This window comes from Rutilus rutilus, assembly GCF_951802725.1.
Source record: "Rutilus rutilus genome assembly, chromosome: 9".
NCBI classification, from domain to species: domain Eukaryota; kingdom Metazoa; phylum Chordata; class Actinopteri; order Cypriniformes; family Leuciscidae; genus Rutilus; species Rutilus rutilus.
In genome coordinates, this window is record NC_140223.1 from 16,956,523 (window position 1) to 16,972,013 (window position 15,491).

A 15,491-nucleotide genomic window follows, 5' to 3' on the forward strand; every position below is an offset into this window, starting at 1 on the left:
GCATTCTATTGTCATGTAATACAAGTCCAATTCAGTACTCCCTCTCTGATGTTTAATTGGTTTGATATGTTTTAAACTAGCCTTTCGTTTGAATGATTGAGAATACGATTTTGTGGTTTATGTACTTATAATGTGCATGTACTAATAAATAATATGCCATTATGAGTATGCATGTGATAAACCGCGCTCTCCTCACTAGGTGGTGCTATGGATCAGAAGTTTCATATTGTTCCTGACTAAATTGCTTAGGCTCAAGGGGTCATGGTAGCCTTTTAAACAGCCATTTATTCTGACTTAATAAATGTTCATGTGGTGCCATTAGCCAGTCAACATTACTCAACATACATTAGTCAACATACTGTCATGAATGTGGATATATGGTTCAGTCGATTAGTTTAAAAGCAATTGTGTCCGGAATTGAGCCATGAACAAAGGCAACAGATTTTCATATTGCATGCTTGTAGGGAGTCTCACTTTCTTAGCTAGTCAGATGTAGTTGTGGGTCATCCAGATATTCCGTGCATGTAGAAGTGATTTACATATATAATTGCATAAGTCATAGGGCACCATTTGTCACCATATACAAATACCTTTGATATATCAAGAAAAAATAACAACTGCATTGTAAACAGTTTTCTGTTTATTTATTACACTTTTCATGATATGTCTGCTATTTTATAAGGTATTTTATCAGGTGTATCCAGCATTATTTTACTTAGTACAGTATATCTATGATGTTAGTACAGGTGTATTTTCCAAATAAGGCAGTCACCATCAGCACATTTTGCACATCCTTGGCAACAAATTCAATCCCAATTATGGGACACAACATTGCAATACACACATTTAGCATATTCCTCCTTTCCAGGTTAAACTATTTTTTTCTTTTCTTTTTTGTTGCCATTGCTTTTTTAAAATATATGTCTATATCTTTTCAGGTATTCTCATTAACTACATAATTCAACAACTTCTTAAAAAATATAATATTAGAAAAATTACCCCAACATCCGCCTCTGGACATATGTAAGTGCCATTTTACATTTTGTGTGGGTAAGTTCATTTGGGTCTCTGTTCAGTCATACTGGACACGCATTGAAGTGAAGATGTAAATGAAATCCAGCTCAAGAATAACACAATACTATCTGGATAAGAAACTTATGTTAGTCCCAGGTGTAATAGGGACCAGAATGTCTTTCTTAATGTGACAGAAACCTTATCTATTTTACTAATAAATTATAACAAATGCAAAATATTGTATGTGGACTTTGATAATAGTCACTGTAATCTCATTTCCATGTGTTTTTGGCTGCTGTTACCATCCTCAGTGGTAACAAGCCTTCCACCCATTCATTGGGAGATTCCATCATTCTCCTCCATAAAGTGACCTCCTCTGCTGTAGAGTCCATCCAGTCCACCAGTACTCCATAACTCCTGCCTGTAAAACGAGATTGACTTATTAAATGGATATATATTTGTGTTAATATGTATTTTATGCGTTTATGTTTGTAGATCTCAGAACACACAAAGATCCCAACACTGGACTGCACCTGTGCCCATGCCGAGTCTCAGGCCTCCAAGCGAGTGATTGGCTAGACGGTCCCGGTCCCAAACAGTAAGCTCCACACAAGCCTCTTTTAGGTCCTCTGCCTTGAAGCCATCATACACCATAGTGTGATTAAATACGGGGTTGGCTGTTCTCTTCAGCACCCGGGTCTTCTGACGGCTCTTTTTGCTGGTGTCGGGGAGTACAAAGCTGTGCAGAGAATTCAACAATTACTTAGTGGGACATTGAAGATGTTTTCACATCACAATAATACAAAGCAATCATATTATAATACCATTTCACATATGGGTCAATAGTTGGACTTCTGATAAGAGGGAGATTCTTGCAGTCTTTGACCCAGATATGCACTTCACCAGAGCCAGGAATGTTCTTTGCTGGATTGAAAAAATAAACACTCACACAGATCAATTGATAAATCTGTGACATTTGACTTTATTTTTGACATAATGTGCAGTCTTTCGGTATATAAGCTGCATGTATGTGAATTATAATCAAGTGTAGAGTCAGTTCTGGCAGGTCACGTTAGTCAGGCTCGCATCGGCTGATCCACGTCTACCTATATGAATATATCACTGTATACATATATAAGCTCCTTCACTATTATCAGCAGCTATCGTGTTTTTCAGGAGCGAATTACCCAGCTCCTCCTTTCGTCAGTCAGGATTTGGCATTCTGATTCCCCTCGAATCAGAATAAATTCTCGAATTATGTTGTGCTTTAAAATCTTCAATTAATGATATCTGCAATACATTCATGTTGGTTCTGTTCTGTTTACCCTAAGGGGGGTTATTGCTGCTCTCTTCTCGCCCAGAACGGAACCATACCGCCAATCCAAACTGTATGCTAATTGTCAATCGTATTTGACGATAGTGGTCCTGACAGAATTGAAATTAGTAAAAGATTGTAATGGTGGAGCCTTACAGTGGGAGATCTGAGGCAGGAAACGTATGGCCAGTCTCATCTGTCCTCTTAAGTCAAATGGCTGGAGGCTGTTTGTGGTCTGTGAGAAGAGATTCTGAAATCAAGAGAGATTTGTATTTTCATGTATTAAATATTTTAATCACAAGTTTCACCTAAGAGAAATTATGGACACATTCATACTGTACCCTTGGTTTAAGAGGCAAAAGCTTCATCTCTGTGTCGTTAAAATCCCACAAGGAGAGGTCAAGCTCTATCTCACCCAGAAAGCTGTTACGACCAAATGTGTCATTGTGCCATGCTGAAAGGTTGAGAACCTGGGACATCAGGTACTCCATTCGGACTCTGTACTGTATGCATCAAATAATAAAATTAACGGAGATTATTAAGCATTTGGTATGATGCATATAGAGGACACTGGGGCTAGTTGTCACTTATTAATCCAGTGAATATCTCTCATGTTAGGTTTATTTTTCAAGCACATTTTTGTATAGACACATATATTAAAGTCTTAAAGCCTAAAATTCCACCATTAGCACAGGAATGAGTACAGTAAATTGAACACACCCAATAGAGGGGCATGTTGTCACATGATATGGGGTAAGCTGTCACAATTGAACCTGCCGTTAAACAGCCTATTATAGACATTTCAGCTCAAAATTAACAGTAAAACAATTATGAAACAGCAACAGTGTGAAATGTGATGTGTATATATATCAAACCATTTATTTGTTCGGCAACGTTAAATGGCCCTGACTTATTCTGCCAGTGATTTCCTTACCCTAAGAATCTCATTGTATGTAGGATTCAGTGTTTTCTTCTTCACAGCGGTTTTTCTTTTTCCCAAATTGGCAGAATCAGGTATGAGGTAACTCTTAACATACCTAGAAAACAAAGCACAAGTTCTCTATGGAGAAAATATCTATTTAGAGGAGAAAGGGGTGGGTGGTATTGAGATCGCAGTCTTACGGGTCAGATCGATTCCTCTTCTTGTCCACTGCTGCCAGATTCTGGCACTGAACAACAAAGATATGGAACTCCCGCAACTTGTGCACATAGTTTAGTGAAAACTGGATGCTCCCTTGAACGTCAACGCTGCTATAGTCACTACTGTACACGCTTGCAACACTGCCGCTAACCTGAAGGTAATGGAAATACAATATTGAATCATTCCCAGTACATCAATGTGCTTAACGTCAAATTAAATTGGACCCTATTTGATTTCTAAGTAAATGTTCTGGTTTTACTGTGATCAATTCATCACTGTGAATAAGCAAAATTATGTTTATATTCATCATAATCAGGATAAAATAAAGCCCAACATTACTTTTGTTCTCATTGAATATCCTGTTTCATTTGGATTCTGTCCGATTACGGATGTAAACTTGGCTGTGAATGGTGCTTCATGATTTATATCTGAGGCAAATGGGATAATTTACTGGGTACATTTGCCTATGTATATGTAATATATATACTACTGTATATTATCTGACAGTATATGCTTGGTAAAGAACTTGGTGAATAGTTAAGTATATAATATACAGTATATGAACATACAGAGGTGGAGCCAGAGTAGTTGCTGAGGTTTGTAAATTGTCTGTTATTCCACTGTGGGACGCCACTGCGGGAACTGCTCTCCGAGTCACTCTCTCCTCCATCACTCTAAAAAGACAGGACAGCGGCAGACATTTTGAGCATTTTGATCTGGCCTTTTATCTTCGATAAAAATGACAAATGAACCAACTTCTTTTTGTAGAAATGAGGGCACTGATTTGCTGAGTTGCTTCAGGTGCTCTGGGTCTGAGGTTGCGAAGGAAGTCTGGGCAACTGAGACTGAAACAAGATGGCAGAAGAAATCAAGTAAATGTGCAAATATGATGCCAACAAGATTAGTGTCTCGCAATATAATTAAAACTGAATATAAAACATATGAGAAGTTAAGTTTGAGACTTGCCATCATAGTTGTCTTGCATGTAGTCATTTGTTTGTTTGAATTTTTGGTCTTGTCCTTAGAGAAGAGATCACAATGACAAAGTAGAACAGATTCTGTTGTCATGTTAACTCTCCATTTAAAGCCAAACAATTTAGTGTTTTACTCTGGAAGAGTAAAACTAGAAGTATACTATGAAAAAGACAGCTAAATATGGATATGGTATTTTTAGTGACAAAAAATATATAAATTATTTTCTGTTACAGTTTAAAGTGTTTGACATAATAGAGAATTGATGCTCACTAGGAAGAAGGCTGATGTCTTCCATGCTCTTATGGTACACAGGTCTAGATGAAGCTTGTCTCAAAGCTTTAAAAATGGGACTCTCATTTTCACCTGCAAGATTTAACAGTGGCAGTTTGATCCAATAAAGGTATAAAGAATTAATACAACAAGCAAGAAGAATGTGTTCATGAGAGAACTTGTGTTTCCTGTTCTTGTGCTATTGTGTAATGTGAGCGCTTATATCTGTTTGATTTAACACTTGAAAGGAAAGCTGTGGAAACATCTTATACAACACTGATGTAAATACACTTAACTACATTAATTCATGTTAGTTAATCTTTTATGAATGCACATACAAGTTTCTTGCTTATGGTTAGGAACTTTTTCTAAATCATTAATCCTAAGTATTAAATTATTATTAATTTTCTAAGCAATCAGATTTACGATTTACACCTAGCAGTTGATAAAACTTGTGTTCCTGTAGCTCAAACAATAGAGCATGGCGATAGCAACACCAAGATCATGTTCAATTCCCAAGGAATGCATAGCTTAAATGCAACGCAAGTAACTTTTGGATATAAATGTCTGCCAAATGTGTGAATGTAAATGTAAAATGTGAATTATTATTTATTTATTTTAAATCCAATGGATTTACATTCATGCATTTGACAGACACTTTTATCTTGCATTGTATTCCAAGTATAGATGAAAGGGGTCTTTGGTTAAAAACGTTTGAGAAACCTGTACAGTATGATAAGAGAAAAAGCTTCAAACTTACGGTTTGAATTCCCCTTAGTGGCATTTCCATCAGTTGGTGTGGTTGAGTGGAGTCCCAGGCTCCCTTTCCTGGTTTGGAGGTCGGGGGAACCCTGTACTGGAGTACTGGTTTTTACTGGGGAACACTTACAGCTACAGTTTGTCTCTGGAGATGATGTAAATGAAGTGCAGATAAAATTATCAACCTGCTCTGTAAGTGGAGGTGGAGTGTATATACTTCTGTCTTCTGTAATTCCAAGGTAATGTTGGTAGTCCCGTGGAATGAAAGATCTAGCAAGAGGTTGAGAGTCTGAATCCTCTGAGGTACGTGATGGTCTTCTCTGGGTATTTTTGTCTCTGTCTCTCCAAGAGATTTCTGGGGATGTTTTTGGCATGGTATAGCTAGCTTCTTGTGTTTTCCTGGTCTGTGTAATGCTAGCTTCTGGTGCCTTCTTAACCTGTTGCATATTGGGTCCCTGAGACTTCTTGGACTGAAGATGTAAGTCCTGGCTTTGCTCCTCAAACGCAGAGTTCACTGAAAACATGCTGGTGGCACGTCGCATGGCACTTGCTTTTCCATTTAGACTGCCTTTGTTGCTTCTTCTACTCTGCTGAGGTCGTGACTCTTGACCAGCCTGAGGTTTAGGTACCATTGTGGCTTTTGAATTGTTCTGAGAGCCTTTCTGTGCCTGAAGAGAATGAGACACTCCATGGGATACTGCTTCGCCCCCATCTGGCTGATCATTTTTTGATTCTTGTCTTGACATAATCCTCTTCTTTGAGGGAGACTGGAATGCTCTAGTTTTGGCTGGTGAGGATGCTTTACCATTCTGGCTGTCATTAACAAAGTCTTTGACATTGGCTCTCTCTTTTGGACTTTGTGGACTTAAGGATCTCTGAATTCCACTTTCAAGGACCGGTGACCTTCGTCCAGATTTTGTAAGTGGTCCTCCCCAGAAGTCACGAAGGTTCTTAAACTGTAAAGTGCTCATACCATCCATCACAACTGGCTTATCCTTCCGTAGAGGTTGCACAGGGAAATTAGGAGACAGTCTACCTCTGGCTGAAGAACTGTCCTCATCATCATCATCATCATCATACTCTGTACCTACTGTTCTGAGATCAAACTCAGACTTTGTAAATCTTTGGTTCAGTCGAGCAGTAGTAGTCGATCTGATTTGAGCTGCTGATGTTTTCGATTCTTTCTCCCAGAAGGACTTTAGTTGCTTGATCCTCTCTGCCATGTTCTCTTGCTGAGAATTCTGCTTAACAAAAGGCACTTGATTAGTTCTTGGTGTAGTTCTTGATTTTGCCTCTAATTCTTTTGGAGAGGTGTGATCTGCATCACTACTGTGTGTGCTAACTGTGCCTCCCATGCTATCACTATTTTGACCGAATAGCAAGGATCCACTGTCAAGTGATGGTGAAGATGATTTTAAACGTGGAAGAGAAACTACTTTGTCCAAGAGAGAGCTTGCAAGTATTTGGTCATTCTTCTGATTAGCATATATCAATGGCGGTTTTGATTCATCTGTAACAATGGGTACTTGGGGTTTATAGATGGTGTTAGCACTCCCTATTTGCTCAAGGTCTAAATCTTCCACAACTGTCTCTTTTTTCTGATGTCCTGGAGATGTTGCGTTCAAGCTCTGTTCACTTCTCTGTTGGTCCTCTACACATTCAGTCGGCTTTCTGCTAACATCACTAGGGATTAATTGTTCAGTTATACCAGGAGCACTAGATTTGCTGATCAAAATCTTTGGACCAATGTTTTCTTTCTCCCAGAATGATTTCAAATTGGCAATTTTTGGTCGCTGGTTCTCTTCAGCACCTGGTCTTTCTTTTGGCAGATGCCGAGTATGCTTGATGTCAGTGTTTTCCAGTTTAACTTTGGTCACTTCCTCTCTCTTGATAAAAGCTTCTGTTTTGTTCTCATTTTGACTTACTTTCCCACCTACAGAAATATTCACCTCTGGGATCTTTGGAGGAACATTGTTTGCAGTAAGAGCAGAGTCAATAGAGAGATTCCGGATGAGAGGTTCTTTATTAGAGGCAGATTCAGATCTTCGTTCTTTTGGAATGTTTTGGGTTGGCTCATCAACACTCTGTTCCTTTCCCCAATCAGTCTGTTGTAGAAATATCGTATTGACTTCTAACGGAATCTCTTCACTCTGGCATGGTATGATCAAGTACACATTATCCCTTGGCATGGATCTCTGATCAACCTCATTTTCAAAGTCTATGTCATCGATCTTGGTGTCCTCCTCCATGTCCTCATGGACATTGCTCTCTACATCAAGCCTATCACTGCTGTCTGAGCTTCTGCTAAACCACTCAAGAACTTTGGCAATGGAATCTCCTTGTTCATCAGTAGGTGTCGGAATGTGTTCATCTGTCATGACCTCCAGTTTGGCATTTTCCTGTTTTGAGTTATTAGTCTTTTGTTTTATGTTGAAGACAAGGGGGTTGCTGCTAGTCTCACAGTCAGAAGAGGCATCTGTCTTATTGAATGTATCTGTTATGTTGAGGGATCTGGGAAATTGTTGACCTGTAAGACAAACAGTATAGCATTGAACAACCAAAGCAAAATCTAGGCATTTTAAATTTCAAGTAACTATTGTAAGCAATAATTTAATAAAAAAATAGATATTTAATTTATTCTAAATTTGAGATTATTTCACCCAAATATGAAAATTATGTAATTTAATAACTTTTATGTCATTTCAAGTCTTTATTTCTTCTGCAGAACACAACAGTGGATACACACAGGTGAAAAGTTTATGAATATCTAGTTGGGTGAATATTCCATTTAGGTGGTAGTATCTTGAACACTGGGGTATGCTGAAGCGGCAGAAGCAGGTGAACATTTCCACCAACTACTGGACTGGAGTGTGAAAAGCTGGATGAATGTACAATTACTTGAATATCAGGTTGTTTTTCACCAAAACTGATCGGCACACTTGGAAAATGTTTGGTGAGACGTATATTTAGCTGACATACTTGGGTGATTTATTAAGCATTAAAGTGAGTCCCAGTGTACTGCCATTATTTTGTTTTTGAATTCACCCAGAATTCAACAAGATTGTCATTAATTTATCTAAGTTGTGTTCTGCAGAAGAAAGTAAGTCATACAGTTTGAAAAGAGGATGGGTAAATGACACAGTTCAAATGTTTTGGCAAACTACTCCTTTAAAAAAATATGGATCATACCAACAGCATTTTTATTCATATTTTCTTCAGTTCTTATCGCTTCCAATTTTGGAAACTGAGCCACATGATTTTCCACAATCTCAGATTTGTGCTGTGTAGGTTGAGGGGCAATGATCTCATCCAGTGGCTTTTTAGAGTTGTCAGTCAATGAAAACATTGCATTCTTACGAGGAAGATAAATTTCACCAGAAATGTTTTGGCCTTCCAATTCCATACTTGGTGACTGAGGAAGGCAACTATTTATTTCTCTTCTTTGTTTTAGAAGTTCTTCTGCTTTCTTGCCATCATCTGCTCTTGTGATAGAGATCAGACTTAGACGTGGTTGTATCTTTGGCTTCTCTTGTAAGCCCCGCGGAGGGATTATCAGTTGTGATGAAGCTCTCACTGGTAAACGTGACTTTGGCAACTTCATTGGTGAAGGGGAGCTAAATACCTCCTTGTTTTCAGTATTGCTACTTGATTCCTCTGTATTTCCTAGAGAAATTCTAGATTCTTCAGGATCCTTTCCTTGGCTGGTGTTTTTGCAAGCATGGCCTAGAGATACAACTGGTTGGCGCAGTTGGCTCTTGAGAGTTGGCTCATTTGAGCTGTGTTTGGGGATACTTCTTGGTGGTGGAGACCTGATACCTGAGCCTGCTGTGGTGGACACACTCTGGCTGGACATGCTCTGGATGGACACAGAGCTGGTGCTGTCTGAGATAGAGCCCTGGGGTTTGTTGATTTTGGTTCTCTTCTTTGGCACAGGCTTTTGACCAGGATGTCTGTTTTGTATGATGTCAGAGACCTCTCTTTTATCTTCACTGTTACTTGCTTCCTGATGTTTTACTGCAAATGTGAGACTTGTAAGCAAGGGAGAACACAACACATTACAAGTTTCTTAAAACTTCTGAGTATAAATGAACATTGTACAATGTTGTCACATCAACCTTGTGAATCAGAGCCCCTGTCTAATGATTTCCTGAGTCCAGGTCCTGATGTAAAGGGGATATCAGTCTCATCAAAATCAAGCTCTATTGGAACACTGTTGAATGGGTTGTGTCTTGGCTGGAACCAGGTAAAGAGGCAAAGTTTGTTAAAAGAAGCAATGAAGAAATGCATTGATTATTGATGTCATATTGATTTATTTGTCATATAACATTAACTTTCACCCACAATTCACACACTAGATTGATGTGGACTTAAAAGGGGTCATATCATACATTTTTGTGAAATAAATTTTGTTTATAATTCTTTATACTGTTACTGAAAGTGCCAAAACTAGTTTCCTGATCAAATTTATGATCATTTACCAACCTCTCTCCGATACATAGAATTTTTTTCAATACACAGTTTTTTTATGTACCTCTATGCTTAACACCCCTGTTGGATATGACATGAGAAACAGCTGTGTTTACTCACAAGCTGCAGGTCTGCTGTAGAGTCCAGTATACTGTAGTTTGCTCTGTTCAATCCTTCAGTAACAGCCTCTTTGCACAGCCTTTGTTATATTATGACGATCATAAATCTATCATATTTCCTCCTTGGTACCTCATATTGACCTGGCAGGCCAAGTTTCTGATTATAAATCGGTGTTTTTTAAATAATAAAGGTTCTTTATTAGCATTGATGGTTCCATGAAAAACATTCAACATCCATGGACATTTTCCACCATACAAAAGGGTTTTTATAGTGGAAAAACGTTCTTTAGAATATTAACATGTTTGTCACACTAAGAAAAATGCTCAGAACTGTTCAATGAAGAACCCAAAATGGTTATTCTGATTCTTCACTTTTGGAATCTTTATTTTTAAGAGTGTAGGAGCCATTTTCCCACATAATTTTTAATAAATGGTCCATCTGGACTGGAGAGGATGTTTTGAAATTTTAATTCCATTATGATATGATCCCTTTCAGTGTTTCTCCCAAGGATATACAGTAATGGTGAATGGAGCTGACACTAATATGTTTGTATATTTCTGTGAGCACTTACATACCTTGGATGGTGATCTCATGCCTATGTTTAGGTTTTCTTGCTGGAGCTCTAATGTGTCACCGTTTTCCCTGATTTCAAAACAAATAGTAACCTGTTCATTTATTGTTGATATCCTGCATGTATAAGATATCCAGATGATTTGGACTCAAGTTCTTCAAGAGATCCTGTAATGACCAGGATCAATTAAGAGCATTAAAAGTACAGCGAGCAAACTCCTCTGTTGACCCTTGTCGAGTCATAAAGATATTGAAATCATGAGGTATCCACACCTGTAAAGCACACAAGCACCTGGGAGGGGTGGAGGTTGCACACACAGTGCAAACCAAAGAGTTCTGGCAAGTGTGAACAGTTATTACCCCGTTCTTCTGGATAAATTAATTAATATCAAGCTACTACTATAAGAAATGGATCACGCAGTGTAGGATTATGCCAGCAGCACTAAACAGTTGATCAGGTACTGTCAACTACTTTGCTTTTGTACATGTACATGAACCATTACCTTTCATTTAGCTGCATTGAGGACTCAGTAGTTTGTGTTTTTTTGGGTGACGTCATGATGCCATCACTATCCTTTCTGCTGATGCTTCTTGATCTGCCGCCCCATGGCTTGGTTAAAAACTCTATATAAAAGGATAGTGGGATGTTTACTGATATTTAGTGCTGTTTATAGGCTCACTAACAAAGCATTAAGTCAAGGTTTCTGAAAGAGTTGCATGTGTGAACTGTAGGTGTTTTGGTCTCACCAACAACTGATGATTTCCTTTGATTCATTGATGCCAATATGATGTCAGAGCCATGAATCCTGTCCTGGTGTCTCTGTGACTTCACCTCGTAGAACCATTCTCCTGACAAATACTTGCGTCTGTCTTCCTCTGGGACGGCTTTCTGCAGCTGTCTGGAATCAAATGAGCGAAACCTTTAAATTTAGTAAGAAAAAAAAGAAACGAGTGCAGTTCTCAGCAACATGCTTCTAGCATAGTCTCACCTCAACATGTCTTTTGGACAAATACCGTACATTCCATAGTGCGCAAATTAGTTTACTCCAGCAATCAAGGGAAGAAAGCACTGCAATAATCACATTTTCTGTTGTTTGCTCTCAAAATGTTAAATTATTTTTATGTACAAATGTGTCAGGTGGTCCTTTGAGTACTAGGATCATAAACTGGGCTTTCCAAATGTTGGTATCTCATTGCACTTTATTACTTTATTATGTTACACAGCTCTCCTGTATTAGAGTCTACTAAACCAATAACATTCCATATGACCAGAGTGTGGGCAAACTCTTCCTTCACTGGTTTATACAGTACACTGTCTTCAATACTGACTCTGTTTGCTTTGCAAATGCCAAATCTTTCATAATGGTTGCTTTTTAGGTACTATCAAAGTATCCAAGTACCTGTACCCTGTTAAATTAATCAACCACTACTGATCGTTTTTTTAAGAAAAACAACCCAAGATGTTGAGACTAATAATTATACTGTGACTTGTTTGAGAGCTGGTTACTGTTAAATGGTACAAATTACAAAACAACCATTACAAAACAACCTTAATAGAGACATTGTGAGCATTTGGAGTGATTCAAAATGGTTTGATTAAAATCATGTGTTTGGAAACAACCATTGGAACACATCTTCACTTTTGAAGGAGTGGAAACTATGTTGGTCATGTGAAAAGGCCAAGACAATTATTCCACAAGGGTAGACTTAATCCTTTTATACAAGGTTGAGTAAGGTTGAGGTTGAACAAGGAAATCACCCAGACATGGCCAGATTCTGCATTCTTTCTTTCATGTAGACTTCCCGTCTCCATTCAAAGCGTTAAACACGAGAACAAATAATTTGCAAGTGCAGCGGCGTTCATGTGGGTAAACACCTCACTGTTTGTCTGTGGATCTATGCCTTGTTTGTTTTTCTCATGTTGTATTTTGATGTATATAATTGAATAAGTGTAAAATGACAATTTTGTGCATTTGGGTAGTTTACAATTGATGCAAATGTTTTACATGTGTTTTTGCTGCATTTATTTGGTCAAATATACAATAAAAACAGTAATATAGTGAAATTTTAACTACAATTTAAAATAAATGTATTTTCAAATCACTCTAATATGCTGATTAAATGCTCAAGAAACATTTATTACATTTTACAAAACTTTAAGAAAGAAATTTTCATTAACACGTATTAACTTCTTATTATCAGTGTTGAAAACAGTTGTGCTAATTAATATTTTTTTGTAAACTGATCTTTTTTTTTTCAATTATTTGATAATAGAAAGTTCAAAGGAGCAGCATTTATTTGATTTAATTCTTTTTGTAACATTATAAATGTATTTACTGTCACTTTTGATCAATTTAATTCATCCTTGCTGAATAAATTTTTTATTTACTGACCCCAAGCTTTTGAATGGTTGTGTATATGTGTACTATGTATAATATGATGTATTATAATGTATAATAGAAAGTGTATTTCAGGTGGTCACCATCTATTCTTCACCATAAAAATATTCGGCGTAATCTGTTTATGTGAGGTCATAAAATTTAATTTATAATATATTTAAACAAGATGGAAACATTTCAATGGTTTCATATCATATAGTATATCACAATGCTGTCACTGCTTGATATTTTCATATCAGCATTTGCAATAATAGAGCAGGGTCATTTACCCTAATAAAGGTTTGTGTCTGAGCAGTCTTACTTTATTCGCTCCTCCTCGGCTTTCTTCAACTCAGCATCCCTCTTTAAAACGGTCATGATCTTCTCCTGTTCCTCCTCGCTCAGGTGGCTGAGGTCTATCATGATGGCCGTTGTTCTTCTCACTATTTGAGACTCTTGTGCAAAGGCTCAGAAGGCTATCTATTGTTGCTCCTGATTCACCTTCATTTCATTATGCGCAATTACGGCACCTGTAATGAGCACATCAAAACCTCTGAGATGCTCCATTAGTCTCTTTCAGGCCAAGTGGCTTCAAAAGAAAATAATTAGGGTAATATTAAGTCATTATTTAATGGAAAGGAAAAATGTAACTTAATTTGTATGCTGAATTTGCTGTAATTTGAAATGAAATGTGAGTTCTAAATAAGTGCACAATGAAGCCGAGTGTGGGCCAGTTTGGAGAATGCTGAGATTAGACAAAACATGTGACGGCACTGTCAGTTGACCATGAGAAGGGGCAGACTTTTAGATCAAGCACATTTACAGAAAATTATAAAGTTTTCCGTTGAACATAAATTGCATAATGCTGATCCCACTTAAGAGTCACGTCAGATAATGGCTCTAATATGTACTATTAATTAAATTAGATGGCTCTGATATGCACAGAAAAACAAGCAAATTCCTGGATCTATCTGTTAAAAAAAAAAAAAAAAAAAAACTTGTTTCCTTACATGATCATATGACCATCTATAAAACTTAAGACACCAGTGTGTCAAGTTAGCTGTGCAAATATTTGAAAACAGCTCACTGAGACACTATTTACTCTGGGTTACACCTTGATCAAAACAAGCTTCAAATAAATGACAAAGTTAGACTATACATAACATTATACAAACAACCAGCGAAGAATAACATATCAATGAGATGTTAATATGTTAATGTTAATACTTTACATGGCTGAGGAGCTTAAAAAAGGGTGAATAGGAATACATATTCTCTAATGAGAGTTGAAATCAAGACAGAAATAATGAATAACTGTTTGGTAGAATTACACAAACAAAACCAGTGTATCAACAGCACATGAGTAATGGATTTATGATAATTGATCTGCAATATATGATGCTATAATGCCATATCCTGAATCCTGTTACTGTCCAAAAGGCTTTTGACTCATCAAATGAGGCACTTAATTGCAAATTGAATTAGGTTTAAATTGAATAAGTTCTTAGCTAATATTTTATGAAATGCAATATATTTACTTAGCCTATCACTTTTAGTAAACAGGATAAGTATTGTTACTCATCCTGTTTACTAAAAGTGATAGGCTTCGTAAAATTAAAGTTGTTTTTCTGGATATGTAAAATAATTTCACCACAAGAAGCCCAGTAGAATTGTACTTTTTTTCCAGTTGTTTTTCTGGAAATGTAAAATAATTTCACCACAAAATTTTAACCACTTTTTTTTTTAAATCTTTTGACTCTATAGACATGTAGCCTAATTGAATTTTACAAACAAGATAATGTGGTGTATTCCTGTCTGCAATGATAAAATCACTGCTGTGTCTGGATTCATGTGCCCTTTTTCTATTCTAGTTGTTTTCTGTTGAATTCGTAGTGCATTTATATTTAAACATCATAAATGCATTACCTGTAGGCTACTATAGTGAACTCAAGAGCAGACCAACCGGAGATTAGTAGTCTCGTATTACAGTGTAAAGTCTGCTTTGTATGAGTTGTCAGTCAATTAACAAATAGCTTATTTTTCATAGTTTCCTCGATACCAAAAACACATTGACAGCCTTCAAGAATGTATTCATGAAAGCACTAGATGGTCGTAAATATATTCTACAGTGCTAAAACACTCCTCACAAACATAACGACAGGTATATGTCCAAATGAAATGTTTCAGCTCACCTTATTTCCGTGGCAGAATGTAGTCCAGCAGAGCAGAACGCATCTTCACTGTGTGAGCGACGCGTCTCTCAGGGTTGGACTGACTCTTGACGTCGGCTCCTAGTCGACCAATCAAAGACGGCGTTTGTGCGGTCGACGCGACGCGCCAAGTTCCATAAGTTGTTGCAAAAAGAATGTAAAAACCATAAACACTGTCCGTTTATTTTTCTTCATAAGTTTCAGTATCAGTTAAGATGACATACATGTTTATCTTCTCAGTAGATTTGAAGCTCAAGCGGTTTGACATTTGT

The 15,491-nt window shown here is 37.2% G+C and overlaps 1 protein-coding gene across 1 annotated transcript; it reads right to left on the reverse strand.

Annotated features, from left to right (window-relative positions):
- Positions 1-630: 630 nt before the first annotated feature.
- Positions 631-15,271, reverse strand: sytl2b (synaptotagmin-like 2b). The gene is made up of 19 exons (XM_084418900.1): positions 15,202-15,271; positions 13,332-13,539; positions 11,379-11,530; positions 11,135-11,255; positions 10,637-10,703; positions 9,590-9,707; positions 8,664-9,488; positions 5,476-8,001; positions 4,716-4,808; positions 4,437-4,490; positions 4,227-4,315; positions 4,040-4,144; positions 3,452-3,621; positions 3,264-3,366; positions 2,671-2,832; positions 2,486-2,579; positions 1,839-1,938; positions 1,548-1,753; positions 631-1,435 (listed from the first exon to the last, which is right to left on the reverse strand). The coding sequence occupies exons 2-19, from the start codon at positions 13,430-13,432 to the stop codon at positions 1,287-1,289; spliced, it is 5,235 nt and encodes a 1,744-aa protein (XP_084275026.1). The 5' UTR covers positions 13,433-13,539; positions 15,202-15,271; the 3' UTR covers positions 631-1,286.
- Positions 15,272-15,491: the final 220 nt, after the last annotated feature.